This window comes from Mustela lutreola, chromosome 6 (assembly GCF_030435805.1).
Source record: "Mustela lutreola isolate mMusLut2 chromosome 6, mMusLut2.pri, whole genome shotgun sequence".
Taxonomy (NCBI): domain Eukaryota; kingdom Metazoa; phylum Chordata; class Mammalia; order Carnivora; family Mustelidae; genus Mustela; species Mustela lutreola.
In genome coordinates this window covers 112,788,359-112,806,157 of record NC_081295.1, presented here as the reverse complement: position 1 = coordinate 112,806,157, position 17,799 = coordinate 112,788,359, and the positions used below count along the sequence as shown (strand labels likewise).

The 17,799-nt window shown below is 38.1% G+C and overlaps 1 protein-coding gene across 4 annotated transcripts in view; it reads right to left on the bottom strand.

The window, feature by feature from the left end:
* The window catches only part of COL19A1 (collagen type XIX alpha 1 chain), a 323,109-nt gene that overhangs the window by 38,477 nt on the left and 266,833 nt on the right, over positions 1 to 17,799 (bottom strand). For all 4 annotated transcript variants that reach the window (XM_059178371.1, XM_059178370.1, XM_059178372.1 and 1 more), the window contains 10 exons: positions 16,383 to 16,487; positions 16,247 to 16,300; positions 15,932 to 15,985; positions 10,686 to 10,739; positions 9,211 to 9,264; positions 6,921 to 6,965; positions 4,868 to 4,918; positions 4,727 to 4,771; positions 4,262 to 4,288; positions 187 to 240 (listed from right to left, as the gene is read on the bottom strand). In XM_059178371.1, coding sequence (XP_059034354.1) covers positions 187 to 240; positions 4,262 to 4,288; positions 4,727 to 4,771; positions 4,868 to 4,918; positions 6,921 to 6,965; positions 9,211 to 9,264; positions 10,686 to 10,739; positions 15,932 to 15,985; positions 16,247 to 16,300; positions 16,383 to 16,487 — 543 coding nt within the window. The remainder of the gene's footprint in view (positions 1 to 186; positions 241 to 4,261; positions 4,289 to 4,726; positions 4,772 to 4,867; positions 4,919 to 6,920; positions 6,966 to 9,210; positions 9,265 to 10,685; positions 10,740 to 15,931; positions 15,986 to 16,246; positions 16,301 to 16,382; positions 16,488 to 17,799) is intronic.

Here is a 17,799-nt window from a genome sequence, read left to right as displayed (position 1 = left end):
TATGTTTATTCTTGTCATTTCTCTATCCTCTTCCTAGAAAGTAAGTTCCTTGAAGGCAGAGATTTTTGTCTGTTTTGTACTCTTGGCTATCTTTAAACCTAAAATAGTTCCTGATCAACAGGAGGTGCTCAGTAAACATTTTTGGATGTTGACTCAGTGACCACAATGAGTGACACCTGTACTTACCTTTATACCCGGAAATCCTTCTAATCCTGGCAACCCCATTGCACCGGGTTCTCCCTGTTAAATATAAACATGAGAAATGCAGAAGCAATGACCAAGAGCTGTTTTAGGCCTTCGTTTGAAAACCAAAGTTTTTTTTTTTTTTTTTTTTTTTTTTTTTTTACAAAAAACTATCCCCAAACACTGATTAGCAATTTAGCGAGTAATTGGTATGCTCTCTTTTCAAGCATCTGTATGCTTGCATTTGATATTTGAAAATAGTTTGAGAATAAAGCTATTCCCTGGAGAAGTATGAATATATTTTCTGATTAATTGTTTTTATTCTGATTAAGAATCTAATTAGAATGAATCCCTCCAGTCAGTGATAACTCTAATTTCAATAAGAATTAGAAGGAAAGATGGGCTTTAATGAAGTTTGCCAATGTGTGAGGTACTCAGGGCTGCTAGATGACTGGAGAATAAGACTAAGCTCTTTAAGAGCAGATGAAGACGAAGGTCTGATAGCGAAGTTTACCATTTTGCAGTGTTCTCTGCAAAATGAATTGTGAATGCTTCAGGGGATGGCCCCAGAAGCAGCATCTTGGATGATTCTGAAAGTTATTGCTCAAGCTCATGGGTCACTGGCAGAAGATAAATAAGCATTTCCATTAAAAAAAAAATCTATTGCATATTCTAGTGTATAGTCCCAGGCCAGCTGGAGCCTGAAGGCTCTCAAGAAATATATTTAAAAAGTTTAGGTTGAAGGAAGCTACTAATTTTGAGCAAATAAACATGAAGTCTTTTAAATCAAGAGAAATAAAGGAGGTAGTTGTCTGATACCTCCTTGTTAATGAACCGATGTCAACTGCAAATATTTTTTTAAGACACTGGATGCTTTCAACATAATCACATAAAAAGAGAGCTTCCATTCTCTGTAAATATATTTTTTGCATGTATAATTCTAATCTGCTTCAAAATACTACCAAGTCTCCAACTTCCATTATTATTTCTGATATTGTCCTTATTACAGAACACTTAATGAACAAGCAGATGATTTGATACTTTTCATGCTTTAGAAATCTTTTTAAATGTCCACTAATATATAACAATCAGACAAAAAAAAAAAAAAAAAAAAAGATGTTCAGCTTCTATTCTGCATAAAGTGCTGTAAAAGTGGTCCTGGATTGTTGACAAAGGAAATAAACTGATTCTCTCTGTTTACATCCTCAACAATCCTTAGGACTGAGGAAGGTGGTCACCCCATCAATCAATATTTACTTGAAAGTAGTTAATAATTAAGTATTTAATTGAAGCCACTTATAAATTAAATATCAAAGGAATTAAATGGAGCACCTCAGAAGATAAATTCAGTTAAGGGTAATTTTTGTCTACAAAAACGTTTACTGAGAAGATTAGAAACAATGGTGCAGACCTAGTGTCATGGGAAATGAAGGATGCAAAGACTAAATCTCCCCCTCCTGCCCAGCAGCCTCCTCAAATTAACTTTTCCATTTTCTGCTCTGTGACCTGTCATTCTACCATTTCTGGCTTATTTCTCTAGTAGGAAGTAGTATTTCTCTGTACCGGGCAACTGGTGTGAAATGAAGGGTGTTGCACACTGTTGCTGACATAGGCCCCAAAGAATAATTTCAAAGGTTTATGCAGGATAAATTTGAGGCTTTATACAGTATTTAACTTCATTACTCCAGATTTTCTGCTTTTGGGCTTCACCCACTTAAATCACATCTCTAAAAGCAAGGAACATCCTTTAATCAGTTTTTTTTTTTTTTTCCTTTGTTGTAGCTAAGGAATCTGAAGCCTAATTTCTTCAAAGTCTACTTGAATCTGTCTGCTACCTGTTTTCCAATCCAGTGAATTATGATTTATCCTTTATCAGAATGCTTAAAAAATGTTATCACCTTGATATGCAGTTTTTAATGCAAAATGTAAAAGAATGTTCCAGAAGAGTCAGTGAGACATGTAGGGGCCTCTAGGGGCTGTGAGTCAGTAGGAGAGAGAAAGGCCAGGTGGAAATTTTTATCAACCAGATGAAAGAAAATTAAACTTAGAATGAAGGCTATGACTGGTGAAAGCATGAAAAAGTTACAGATAAAAGAGGGGTAACATGAATAAGAAAACAAAGGAAATCATCACTAGCCATCAGGGAGATTCAAATTAAAACCACATTGAGATATCACCTTACACCAGTTAGAATGGCCAAAATTAACAAAACAGGAAACAACATGTGTTGGAGAGGATGTGGAGAAAGGGGAACCCTCTTCCACTGTTGGTGGGAATGCAAGTTGGTGCATCCTCTTTGGAGAACAGTGTGGAGATTCCTCAAGAAATTAAAAATAGAACTTCCCTATGACCCTGCCATTGCACTCCTGGGTATTTACCCCAAAGATACAGATGTAGTGAAAAGAAGAGCCATCTGTACCCCAATGTTTATAGCAGCAATGGCTACAGTCGCCAAACTGTGGAAAGGACCAAGATGCCCTTCAACCGACGAATAGATAAGGAAGATGTGGTCCATATACACTATGGAGTATTATGCCTCCATCAGAAAGGATGAATACCCAACTTTTGTAGCAACATGGACGGGACTGGAAGAGATTATGCTGAGTGAAATAAGTCAAACAGAGAGAGTCAATTATCATATGGTTTCACTTATTTGTGGAGCACAACAAAAAGCATGGAGGACATGGGAGTTAGAGAGAAGGGGGTTGGGGTAAATTGGAAGGGGAGGTGAATCATGAGAGACTATGGACCCTGAAAAACAATCTGAGGGGTTTGAAGTGGCGGGAGGGTGGGAGATCGGGGTACCAGGTGGTGGGTATTATAGAGGGCACGGATTGCATGGAGCACTGGGTGTGGCGAAAAAATAATGATACTGTTATGCTGAAAATAAATAAATAAAAAATTATATAATAAATAAATAATACTTCCTACAATTAAAAAAAAAAGAAAACAAAGGAAATTTCTAAGTTACATAATTGGGGTTCAGAAAATGGTACAAACTAGCTGAAAATCCTGCTCTTTCAGGGGAGAAAATTGGTTCTTAATATATACCAACCAATAACAAAAAACATGTGCTTTAATGAAAATATATTTTCAAAGAACAGGCATTATTTGAAATATATTTGAAAATATGTTTTCAAATATTTCAAAAATATATTTTGAAAATATATTTTCAAATAGATGTGAAAAGATTACTTTTTATGGCTTCTTCTTTTGCTTTTTAAAAATTGATTCATCCAGTTTTACCAAACTGTGCTGTAATGAAAGGGCCTTAATTTTTTTTTTCCTGAATCATTTCCCAATGGCAAATGATTTGAAACTTTATTTCAACTTCAGGTATATCTGAGTTTCAAGTGTACTCTATAAATTAAGGTTCAAGGTTAGTACAAGAGAAATATGAACATATGCCTGACAAGGACGCGACAGGAAGAACCGCCAAGGGATGAAGGGGATCTAAGGAATTTGGCAGAAGCAGCAGTGTGACGCTCTGTGGTTGAGAAGGACGCTTGAGAACAGTCGTCACTCTCTTGGGGGCTGCAGGACATGCTCTCTTTCTACGCTGAGTGCTAACTAAGCTCCTGATGCCGTTATACCTAATCAGCAGGTGGATGACAGCATCCCACATTTCCTACCGAATAACTGCCTCGGACATCCAAAGCAAGGAGACAGCCCCTTCCTTTTTTGGGAGTAGAGAGAGGCTGGAGACATATTAAGGAATTTCATTCCAGTAAATATTTCTCTTCCACAATCGACTTTACACTGAGTTAACCATCAAAATCATGCTATCAGAGTAAAGTGTTCTGTTCATCAGCAACTTCATCTGCGCCCTCCTCCATCGCAGGGCAATTCTGAAAATACACTAATAAGAGAGACAAGGCCGATACTGGGCAGTGACATCAAGACCAATGTATCTTAAAAATGAACACATTGCTGTATTTCTTTGGTGGCTTGCCTCCTGCCTCCCATGTTAGTTAACCGATGAATGGTCAAGAAAAAAGGCCATTTGCCTAATGCTCTTCTTTCAAACTTCAAGAAACACTCATTTTCTAAATGACACAAAGCATGGGAATATACATACCACTGGGCCAGGGTCTCCTTTTGGGCCCTAAGAGAAAAACATGGGAAATTATTTTTAAAGCAACAAGGGAAGCAAAATTATAGAATCTAAAGCACTTTAATTCAATTTGCTTTAAGACACATACAACGTATTTGCAAACTTTATTTTGCTACAGTTTGGATTTAGAGAATAAGAAGATGAGGAGACATAACTTGAAGGAACCCCAAGACAGCGACTGCTGGGGCGCTGACTCAGTTCTTATATTTACAATGCAGAAAGGGATACCACCATGCAGAACGCTATTTTTCATGATTTTGGCTGGGCACACTTTCTCCATTTTATTATAATTTGCTGCCATTTATTTCCTACTGCAGAAGATCTTGATTATAGTCATACCATGTACTTTTTCAGTGAACTTAGGAAGATTTATTTATTTATTTAGGCTGTTCTGCTAAAGAATGCTTAGTGATAAAAAACTGTACTCACAGGGGGACCCGGGGGGCCTGGAAAACTGGGAACATTCACACCTCCCTTCAAACAAAAAAAAAAAAAAAAAGAAAAAGGTGAGAAACATTTATTGCAACTTATCACAGGAAAATAATTTCATATAATTACCAAAGCGAGTACCTGGATTTTATACAAACTGCTCATTCCATTTCCTTCATTGAATGGTACACCCTTTGGAAAGAGAGGAGATAGAAAATAATTCTTTTTTATATTAATAAGTCTCTCTACCTTTTATTTTTTTACCAAATGATATTTCTCCTAGTTTATTTTAGAACGGGAGTTTGATACTACAAGTGAAATAAAACAATGTATCCGTTTTGGGCTTTTCTAAAGCAAATGTAGGGGGGAAAATGACCAGGAGTTTGAGCTACACCTGCAGCTCAGAGAGACTTTCAGGGGAGGTGTGATGAATGTTCGTGTTTGACAGATGAGACACTAATGCATTCAGAGGAAAATACTATTTGCTCATTAAAATTCAGTTTCTGAATCGCCGATTTATGCTAACTGTTTACAGCCCGCTGACCTGCAGGCTATAACACGGTGGTGCTGATGAAGATGTGAATAGGGAGCAATTTGGCCACTGAAAAGTAATTTTTTTCTACAGTCCCTTTACACTAAAGAGAAAATTAAAGTAAATGGGGAAAATGATGTTGCTCACAGCCCCGTGTGGATGTTTCCACACAAACATATTCTTTAGAATAACAGGGAATAAAACTTCCTAATAAAACGGACCTGTGGGTGGAAAGTTCCAGAATAACTAACACTTAAAGAGAACTAATTCAACAATCTTTAAAGAATCCTACGTTTTGGCATTCAGGAAAAATTTCCAGATAAAAATTATGGCTGGGACCTTTTATCCTTCTTTTAAGAAGTTCCTATAGAATCAATAATCTGCATTTTTCCTTTTTTGGGAGTACCACACTTCAGTTGCAAAACCGAGGAAGCCATCATTTCGCTGTTTTCGGGTGATGGCGGCCAGTGGTGCTCAGTGAACAGGATTTGCATGCATTCAAAACACTAGCGATGGGAGGGAAAATACTCCATTCATTTATTCCTTTATTATTTCTCTCACTCATTTGGCAACTGGCAAACCTCTACTGTATTTTAGTGTGCTGAGTCCTAAAGAGATGAATATTTCTGTCTGAGATTTCTAGACAGTGTGTCTCATAAAGAGACAATATGTAATCTATTTTGAAGAGTGAATAGTTTCGAAGAATTCAGGGGGAGGAGGAAGATTTCTTAACCCAGTGTAAAACATAAGCCCTTTTGTGAACTCATGCTATATGTTGCTTGTTGTGTCCACTGGAGAGAGAGTGACTTTTGGGATTTGAGCCCCACATACTTTCTGTCCTGCTTCTCTGTCAAGGGAACAGGAAAATAAACAAAATGAAGAACAGGTTTAGGAAGACGGAGTGCAAATCTGTTTATGTGTATGAAGTGTGTGACTGCAGGCAGAATAATTATATATCTTTGCTGTCTTCAGAAAGTCACAGACTAATTCTGCCCTTTCACAGGTGAATTTGGTTTCTTAAAGTATGCCTGTGAGGTAGAATGGAAAAGAGCACATTCAGCCTAGACTAAACCTGTGCTGTGATTTGAGCGTGGCCCCACATGAGGGCAGACTTGCTACAGAGAGCGGTACCTTTCCTCTCTGCCGCTGCCCTGACCAAGTGCACATCTGTCTCAATCGCAAGCATAAAAACACTAATGGCTCTTGTACATTTTATTCACTAGGTGCTATATAAATAGAATTTCTCCACATCTCAGACATCATGGCTGGTAATGAGCACATGTTGCCTAACATCACATTCTGTACCAACTCACAGTGCCAGAAGGGAGCTCTTTTTAAAGCCCCTCTTTTCTGTGACCGGGGCTCATGGAGGTCACATGGCTTTCCCAGGGTCCCCCAGGCAGGACGTGGGGAGTTGGGGCACACACTCAGGTCTCCTGAGTCCAGAGGAAGGAGGCCTATAGTACGCAAATCTGAGTACTTCATAATTGGGGCTGCGCTTAAGGGAAAAACTCAGGTCTCCCCAAAGCTATGCTGGCTATCATTCATAGGTATCCATAAAAATCAGACACCCTGGAAGCATCGAAAGGTTGTCTGATCTCTTGAGTTATAGAAGTCTCAAGCTGACACATGAATTTAAGTTTTAAAACGGGAGAAACTCACCGGTGGTCCGGGTGGTCCAGGTCTCCCCGGGGGTCCCTCACTGCCCTGCATGGAATATAGAGACCAAAAATCAATGGTTTGCCCATTCTGACACAAAGTTTATGAACCAGATTATGCTTGCTCAGAGAGCTGTACTCTGAAATCGATATGATTTTGTTTCAACCTTGCAAAGTCTTATTCAGCTGGGCTTTCCCTTTCACCTGGGAAAATAACATTCCTAGACTACAGGGAAGGTAAACGCCTTTTCCATACCCATTCAGATTTCCACTGGGAGAGCCCTGGGCATGAAGCTTAGTTTCCGATGGGGCCAGACAACCTGGCTGTTCCTGTTCTGGAGTTCAAGTGTAGCCGGGGAAACTCCACTCGGAGTGTGGGTGTGTATGTAGAGAGGGGGTGTAGAGAGGCATTCCTGCAAGCAGTGGCAGGCTTGGGGACTGGGCTTTCTGGGTCATCCCCTCACTTTTAGCCTCAACTCCACCACCTTCTTCTTTTGGGACCCAGAGGCCATCCACATAATTTGACTAAAGGAGAAAAATCACACCCTGTGTTGTGTCTGCAGGAGAGAAAGTTTTTTCACTCCCTAAGGTTCTACTGGACTTTGTAACCAAGTCAGGTACACCCCGTTGAACAGCAGTGACTGTGGTACAACACTGTGTAAGGGAAATGTTCTATACAGTTTAAACAGCCTCAGACATTCTGTTGGCAGGACAAGCAGCCTGAAAATGGAATTGTGAAAAATGAATTCATGAAACTTGAAAAATAGATTTCACTTTTATTTTTATAAAACATACAATGCTTATTGATCCATACTAAGCAAAGCTATTACAGTCCCTTTGGTGCCTTTAACCAGTGTTTCCTGGAACTGTGCTTTTCTTTTAGGATAATAGCCTCATAAAATCTGTAAGTTCCTTCATGTCAGGGCAATGGCAAGAAATGGTTAATTAAAAAAGAATCCAGACAGTAAGAGTCCTACTTATAACGCTCCCAAATTTCAAGGAATTTAAGTCCGTTTCCATGAATTTGATGAAGGAATTTATTCCAATCTGCCCATATTTTTTTTTCGATAACAAAAGAAAGTATCATAAAAACTGTTTCTATCTTTATCAATGAAAAGAAACTGTAAAGTTTTTATTGCAATGGATCTGCCTGAGAATGAGTGACAACAAGTATATCGCATGTTTTCCCAAACTGCTTTGATGGTGGCTATCTCTCTAAGACATGTCATATTCTGCTGACTGCTGGCAGTGTCTTTCAGAGAATTATGTCATAGTTCTCATGAACTATGAGAGGACAACAAACAAGGAAAAATATGTGCCTATTGAAAAGACTCTTTTTTTCCTGGCACAATTAAAAGTCACATTTTCATTCTCGGTTGTGCCGCAAAGCTCATCTCAGTGTGGAATTCCCATGAACTTCAAAAGGCAAATCTCTGACTGAGTATTTCCATAGAGAACAGAGGGAAAAAGGCTGGTGGGATTGGGCAAGTGTCTTGGGAATACTAACAGAAAAAAATATGCAGAGACTATCTAAAATAAGCACATGGCTCCTTTCAAATTTTTTTTTTTCTTTTTCTTGGAATCCCTTTGCTTCTTGATGCCATCATGCCCCATTTTGGTCATTTCAGGGTAGACACCACTTGAGTTGCTTAAGGGATTCTTGATGCTCACTTCCCGAATCTCAATACCTAGTCTTATTCACTTTTTGGCTGCATGTGTCTGGGCTCACACTGTGGGGCTAATTTAGACGTAAATTGGGTAAATATATGAAGCCCTGGGGTTGTCCTGCCTGAGATTCCTCTGTTGCTGGTCTTCCTTTCAGACCACAGCAACCCATTTGTCCAATCAACCGGACTCCACAGGAAATAAGAGTCCTAATTCCTTAGTGAATTTCCCCTATGACTCTGGATGGACAGAACTTCTGGACTTTCTCAGCAAGCTGTCTGAAGTTTTGGCACCTGTGGCTGGAACTCTGTGCTACAAACCATGGTACCCGCACCTCTTCAGGAAGCTACCTCCACTCCATGCTTCCACATAACTAGATGCCCAGGGCCTTGAGCCCAATTTGGAATTTTGCTATATGACACCAGTGTTCTAGTTATCCTTTTTCCTAGGAACCTGTATTCAGTCCAGATTTTGTACTTGTTATCTTTCCAAGTCCATTACGAGAATAGCTATTCTCTGACGTTATTCCTACTTTCAGGCTTTGCCTGATTTTATGGATGTGTTAAAGGTCTAACCTTGCCATCCCCCAAGCCCCAATTCAGAGAGTAAGTGAGGCGTTTCCCCTGTACCTTGTCACCCTTTGCTCCCGTGGGACCGGGATGTCCAGTTCTTCCCAATAAGCCCTGTAAAATACAAAACTAAGTGTGTTACAAAAAAAAAAAAAAAAAGAAAGAAAAAAAAAAAAAACTAAATGGCCAAAGGCATTGGAAGTTGGTTGCTAAAACTGATATATTTTGAAGGTCATTTGATCCTAATTAAATCAGTCCTAAAAGCTTATATTTCTTTAGGCTGATACAGCAGCTGGACCCTGCTGATAAGCCCTTGCAAGGGTAAAATTTGTATTTGTGGTCGCTTTTTCACCTTGGCCAACCACATTTAATGACCTTAATTGGAACCTTTTGATACATTTAAGAATTTAGCCTTGCTGTTTAAATGGCAATTTACATAACATTATGCCTTCCTAAATGAGCTATAATTTTGGTAGTGATCAACATTCTAAATACTTCAAGATGCGGCAGAATTATCAATGTGCATATTAAGTTATGCGATCTGCATTTTACCAATGGAAAATAAAATTTAATTTTAATTCTTCTTTGAGAATGGATTAGCTATAATTTCTATGGTTCCTTTCACAACTCTTCTCTCCACTTTTAATTTTAATGTACAATTTAAAGCCAGGTTTGTTCTACATAACTGTGTTGAAAGCATAAATGATAAAATTTTAATTAGGGTGAATCTATACTTTAAAACACAAAGGAACATGATCATATGCCTACCTGTGAGGTAAAATACCATTTGCATAGGAACTCACAAGAATTGCTGGAGAAGATGAGACTTGCATAGGGTTGCTAGAGTTAGCAAATAGAAATATGATATTTGGGACAAACTTATGCTAAAACCATTTATTTATGTGAAATTCAAACTTAATTGCATGTCTTGTAATTTAACCCACCACCCTAGATTTGACAGCCCCACATTAGTGACAGGTTGGATTTAACAGCTAAGAGAGGAAAAGAGATTGTTTCAGGAAAACAGTATAAGCAAAGACACAAAGATCACAAAGTTGTGTTTGAGGGACAGTGAAAAAAAGATGTGCTAATTAAAGTAGAGGGCATTTTAATGGATAAATAGGAATAAAAATAAATCGAAGATGATAATCCTTAGCCTACTTTTCCCCTTTAAAAAAATATATTTTTAGTTTATGGTACCTACGAGTGTAAGGGTGTAACCATCTGAATCTCTCTTCCAAAGGTTAATGCCAAAAAAGTGTAACTGAAAAATAGAATGCTCCTTTACATCTAACTTCTATTCAAACAGATTGCTTTCTGGTCTGGTAGAGTCTTGATGACAAGTCTCCATGACCCTGAGGAGCCTTAAAGCAATACTAAATGAAAATCTGAGACGTAAGATGCTACTTTTCTAGGGAAGAGCTGGCAAATCTACAGGTAGAGGCAGAGAACAAGAGACAATGTGGAATTTAGTTCACCCAGCCTCATCCCAGCAGATATGAAGCGTGAGTGGAAGAGCTTTAGCAAATACTCACAGGCGGTCCAGTGGGACCTGGGGCACCTGGAAGGCCTGGAATTCCTTGAAGGCCCTACAAGAAACAGTTCCTATCATAAGTCTGTTACGTAGTTAGAAACAAGGCATTTTAGTTGATCAACTATTTTGACTATTGAAATCCAACAACTATGTTGGCTGGAAAACATATATATGATATACAAATGCCCATTTTCAAAGAGTAAGGATGATGAGCTAAAATGCTATGACACAGAATCTGCAACAAACATAATTTAATGCATTTGTTGACTCAGAGAGCGTTTCTGAGCTCACAGAGCCACCCCGTCAACAAGAGCATCACTGAAAATCTGGCTTCGCTAACGCACGGACATACACATTTCAAACTGGCAGAATGCCATCAAAGAAATACATGATTACACCAGTGCTTCAGCTGGTGGGAAAATGGAGTATGCTTTATGATACAATATGTAGTTTAGCTGAATGGTTCATTTTAAGAGGAAATTTGGCTCATCGGTGAATTTAAATTTAGAATCCTTTAGTGGCTTAAGCATAAAAGTTCATGAATATCTCCTCCTCCTTTTTCTTGGATTTGTAGAATAATGCTAATTATACTGGATAGCGTTTAAGATACTGCTACATCCATATATTCAAAGAAGAATTGGCAAGATTAACTGGTGTCTTGTGTAATTAATTTCGTCCTTTTACCAAGTGTGTCAACAACAGAATATTAGTTAAATAAGTTACATAAAAGAATATAAAATATCTTGCAACTATTAAAATCATGTTTCAGCAAACTACAGGCTAACATAGAAAACTGATAGTTATAAAATGTTTAGAATAAAGTTTAAATTATTAGAAATTACCAATGCCCTTCATAAAAGATGAGAATGATAGAGTTGCAAAGTATGAAATCTGGAAACTTTGATGTCACACGTGTTTTAGAATTCTGAATTTTCTGATTTTTTATAAAAATAACACTGCTCACACTAGATATTACAGAACATTCCCAGTGGTGCCCAGGGCAGGAACCTCTAATAAACACACAAATATTTCTGTAGCAAAACGTGATATTCTTATCATGTGGGATAAATAGATCGGCTCCATATGATTTCAGGTCAGATTCTGCTGCCAAAAGAATTTCCTGCAAATTTGGGAAAAATATCTAGGGTTTTCAGAGGCTTCTGAGCTTTGGCATTATAGATGAGGGGTGTGAATCATAATATTACTATTACCAGTAGTCCTCCCTTAGCAGTACAAATAGGGATAGCTTTTACCTTTTTAGTACTTTTGTGCATTTCCCAAATTTTCTGTAATAAATTCAGATGACTTCTATAATTAGAAATATTATACTTTTAAACACTCTTGCTATTTCAGATAACCATATCTGAATGATTCCACTCTTTCAGGTTCTAATTTTCTTTACTGAGTAATGTTTTATACTACCAAACCATTCATTGTTATAACAACATTCCTCTGCCTTTTACTGTAATGAAATATGCATTTTTAGACACATTATAAATATTAGGTGGAGTGACCATGGTAAAAACACTGCGTGTTTATTTATGAGAATTATACAGGACCAAGGTTCTCTCGAATCAAGTTCTTTGCATCGGTGTGATCCAGGACCAAGCGCTGCCGGACCTGTCCATTTCATGCCAGATGGGATCGTGTGTTACTTTAGGTTTTCTCATGTGATATGATGTGAAGAAACACTGAAGAGAATGTCCTCGAACACGCTGAAATGCCTCATGAAATGAGAGCTTTGGGCAAAATCTTATGTATGCTTGTGTTAAAGAATGTGGACATGTTCTTTCTTCAGGATGATATAATCCTCACTGACAATGCTGTGTGTGCGTGCACCTGTGTGCGTGTGTGTGCACATGTGTGTATGTGTACACACGTGCCTGTATGCACACATGCATGGCTGGCAAACACCGGCATGTTGCATTGTCTCTTTTTACTCCCTTACCCTTAACTTATTTATGGGTTTAAAAATTGAAAGTAAACAAATTTCCTTTGCAAATGGTACCTCTAAATGTCTGGAGATTATAAATGCCATACCACAAATTGCTTTATCTCAAAATACCCACATTTCCATAAAATTCTCTCTATATGTACATGTATAAGATATGGGTGTACATAAAATTCTCTTTATATGTACATGTATAAGATATGGGTGTACATATGGATGTATTCTTTTTTTTTTATTTTTTGCTACTTTTAGTTTCATTCCTGTATCAGTCTAGAGATGCTGAGTGAGTCTTTAGGTAGTTTAATTTATAAGCTTGGGACTCATTAACCTTTGATGACCACATTAAACTTTAAAATAAACCTTAGTTCATAAATAAAAAAAATCATTCTCAGCAGTCTTTCTCTGAACAAGCTGAAATTTTGTAGTAAGGGTAAAACTTACTATGGATGCATAAAGGGCAATAAGATAATTTTAGAAGACAAGATGGTCATTAAAGAAGACAAATACAGATTAAAGAGTAGGACAGTCAATTTAGCATATAGTGCCAAACTAAAATACAAAATAGAATTTATTGCATAGATATTCAAGGATCATTAGAGCTAAGTTCTTTCTCTGAACTGATATTTTGGTTTTGCAAGTCCTAGCTCAGTTGCTACCAAAGAATATTTATTTTTCCATTGCTATAATTTATGGTTGACGATATTTTTCATGGCCTATTTATCAATTATTATGCTGAAATATTGTAGGAACATCTTCCTTCCAAGCAAGAATTCACTCTGTGAGAGATAAGTGTGCTCTGTTAGTGTCTTAGAAGTTGCTACTTTGATTTGTGAAACACCTGCAAAAAATGTAGAGGATAATGTCACTTTTCTCAGAGCAATGAGCAAATAGGCAGCTCCTCTAAGTTGCCAAACAGATTAAAATGAAGACATAATCATAAGAAGTCCTCAAAGAGATGGAGTGTCCCTCTGCATTTTTTCCACTAAGATTAGAACAGATATCTGAGATTTTGTACAACTAGATATTATATACATATTAAAAATAGTAGTTTACTGGCCAGCTGGAAACGTACATGTTCTCGGTCAAAGTCTCATTCACCTAAACAAGTCAATAAATTATCATTTCAGTTAGTATGTGACTCCAAGTAGATACTACTCATTGAGTCTACCCAAGTAGGTGATATTCATCACTCTCTATGTGTCTGAGTTACTATGCTTTCTTAGCCTTATTCATATAATTCATGTGATATGAAGAAATAACTGAAAAGAATCTTTCTGAAATTGCTACATATAATAATTAACATAATAATAATTTCCCATATAATAAGAGTCTCATGCAAAATTTGGTGTGTGCTCTGTTCAAGAATCCAAAAAGTATACAGTCGTTTGCCTTTCCATGGTTTCAGTCACCCACGGTTGATTGCTGTTTAGAAACACATGAACCTCCTCTGACTTATCTCCAGAAGGTCAATGGCAGCCTAACACCATGTCAAAATGCCTACATTATTCCCCTTAATATCATATAGGCATTTTATCATTTCACATCATCACAAGAAGAAGGATGACTATAGTACAAAAAGACACTGAGAGACACATTCACACAACTTTTATTATAGTATGTGGTTATAATTATTCTGATTCACTATTCGTTATTATTGCTAATCTCCTACTGTGCCTAATTTGTAAGTTAAGCTTAATCATATGTATGTATCAGGAAAAAAAAACACAGCATGTATAGGTTTTGGTACTCTCTGCGGTTTTGGGCATCCATGGGGGTCTTAAAACATATTCCCCACAGGTAACAGGGGTCTACTCTACTTAAGAAAGAGTATACTAAAATAGTGGCATAATAATAATGATGCATTTCAGTTAACCAAGGGAGCAAAGTATCCTGTAGAATCAATCAAAATTAACTTCTAATAAATTCAACTTGGAGTCACTTGTAAAAAACCTTGAATTCCCGTTATTTCCTGATCTTTTTGTTATTACCTTCTCAATTGCCTCTAACACCTACTCCTTGAATCTAGGCAGTTAAAAGCTGTTAGACTATTAATATCAGATACAGGGCTTGTACATTAGTGAAACTTCCTATGGAGCATAAAGAAGCAAATGCTCAATATTTCTTATTTTGAAAATAAAATGCCCTTACTGCTTTATTTATGAATGAAAATAAATGTTGTATTTCTTTTAATTTGGAAAAAAGCAAGCTAATTCTCACAGTTTTCTCGAATAGAATCAATATTAAAAACACTAACACATGGCGACAATTTGTAACATGAAATGTAACTGACTCAAAAAATAGACCTACTTTACACCGTTTTGATTTTCAGTACTACCATCAAGGTTAATATATGCCAGATGGCTTACTTACTTTCATTAAGAATTATTAGCATCAAAACTGTTTAAACTAACAACAATTCATCATCCTAATTGGTTTTTCTAAGAGTTACGGTAAATTATGCAGGAAAAGAATGATATCCTGAGCATCGCCATGGCTTAGAGTCAGAAAATTATAACATTGTCTCCAAAGTACATTTGTCTTTGAACCTTAGTCTAGGGATGAGTAGCTGATCTAAACTAGTTGAATCAGATCCTTTTGATAGTTTTGTTTTTCTCCCAAGAGTATGAAAGTTTGAGCAGAGACACAGACAAACGAAGGTCACTGAAGTTGAATCATGTTACAGCAGTATCCCAGGCAAGTTCTGCTGGGTTTTGGAGCTGTCCCTTGTCCCTAGGCAGGTTGTCCAACTGTCCTTCAGTTCCACTAACTACCTAGGGATTCCTTTCAGTACATCCTGGCTTTTATCTCGAGAGAGTTGGAATTGCTTGTCTGCTACATAAAAAAAACCCATAGGAACTGAGGGTCAACTCTGTGCTTTATTTTCCTTCTCTCAAAAACTGAACCACTGATAATAAACATCAGTTATCATTATTTAAATTGTGTTGAAATTTGAATTTGAAAGAACCTACCTAAATCTTTGTTTTTATTTGATTTGGCATTAAACATGAGCTATAGGGGCACCGGGGTGGCTCAGTGGGTTAAAGCCTCTGCCTTCCACTCAGGTCATCATCCCAGGGTCCTGGGATCGAGCCCCGCATCGGGCTCTCTGCTCAGGGGGAGCCTGCTTCTTCCTCTCTCTCTGCCTGCCTCTCTGCCTACTTGTGACCTCTGTCAAATAAATAAATAAAATCTTAAAAATAAAAAACAAAAACCTGAGCTACAAACAAGTTGATGTTTTTCCTCTGCATCCTGCAAAGGGAGCCAACAGCAGGACCACACTACCAGAGAAGTCTTACCTCATCACCTTTCTCTCCAGGTATCCCCGGGTAGCCCCGCTCTCCTTTGCTTCCCTAAAACGACAAGAAATTCAGCGAGTATACTGAATCCGTTTTGTCATCTTTCAGAACAACAAAAACATCTCTTCTTCATACACTTGGGACATGTAACTTGGACAGAATCAGGGCACAAAAACAATGACCTTTGCAAATGGCTTTTTACACCCCTTTTCCAAAATATTTGTCATAAAAAAGTAGTGTGTTTTAAAATTGGTTTTGTTTTCTTCCACACTGAATTGGAAGGAGCACAGAGAGTTGGAGGAGAAACTGCCTTACCTTGGGCCCCTCCCTGCCTGGGATTCCTGGAGGACCCCGTGGGCCTGTATCACCCTAGAGGATGGAGCAGTACAGAAATGAGAGAAGGCACGAGGTGCAAACTACACGGCCAGCAACATCCAGCCCACCTCCTCACCTTCTGGGCGGTGGAATCATACTTTCCAGGCTCACCAGCGCCAGTTTCTTCTCCTTTGTTGCTTTTCATCCCGGGAACACTGGCTTGGCAGTTGCCGCAGAAGTTCTAATGAGCAGAGATAAGGTTACTGAGGGATTCATCACAGCAGTCTGTAAAAGTGAGGTCTGATCAGACCTGAATCTTTGTCAGAGACCGATCCGGCAGTGGATACATCACCACTTTCAGAAACTTAACTTATCCAATTTGCAAAGACCGCTTTTTGTGAGGTAAAAACTACATATGAAGTTAGACAATTGTATCTGTTTATGATATTGGTGACCGTCTTTTTTTTTTTTTTTTAAAGCACGTCGGGGTGCCTGGTGACTCGGTCTGTTGACCACGTGGCTCCTGATTTTGGCTCAGTCACGATCTCAGGGTCCTGGGATTGAGCCCCACTAGGGTTCCTTGCTAGTGGGGAGTCTGCTGGTTTCTGTCTCCCCCCCCCCCCGCTCTCTCTCTCTCTCAAATAAATAAGTAAATAAATAAAATTTTAAATACAAAGCATATCCATGATGATATGTGTGTGGGAAATTCCAAATATATAAAGAAAAGACACGTAAGTCAGGAAGACAGACTGTTTCCATTGTTCAGCAGTACTCAAGTTCAGGATGACCAACAAGATCACAGACCTCCTAGAACCAACAGTCTCAGTCGTTGAAGAGGGAAGAAAGAAAGGAAGGAAAGGAGACAGAAAGGAAGAAAGAGGAAGGGGGGAAGGAGAGAAGGGAGAATGGAAGAGAGGAAAGAAGGGAAAGAAAGAGCAAGAAAGAATTGTGAAGGAAGGATTTCTCCTTTTGAGAACAAAATTAGTTGCAGGACCCTGCACACAGTTTACCAACATTGTCAGTGGAAGCACTCATGTGAGAAATAATTATTTGAGTGACTTGGACTTGATTCTATGTCAAATCCAAGCGCAGACAGGAAATCTAAGTGGAATTACCTTGCCATTGTCTTCTCTGTAACCTTGAGCTGATCTGGAAAGGCTTGAATTTAAGTGTCTGAGCTCACAAGATAAACTTCTTATCACATTGCTAGAGAAAAAGTGCTTGTGAAAAGCCCTAAAAAGGCTTATTTTTAAATTGTTAGAATAAGAATATGATCAGGAAAGCCACAGAATAGGGATCACCGGGTGGAGAAGACAGTTTAATTTAACAGTTGACGGAGGGTAGGACAGTATCAGCCTCTCTTCTTCCATTCTTTTCACCAAAGGGAAGGATCTTGAAATGTAAAAAGGGAACGGAAACTTGCCATTAATGAGAAGCTGGCAAGCAAGCTCATGGCTAATGAAGCTCTGTATTTTTGCTCAGTGAATACCAGAATAAGTCTGATTTCCAAAAATACCCTCCTTGGAAGACTAATTCTGAATACTATTGAAAAG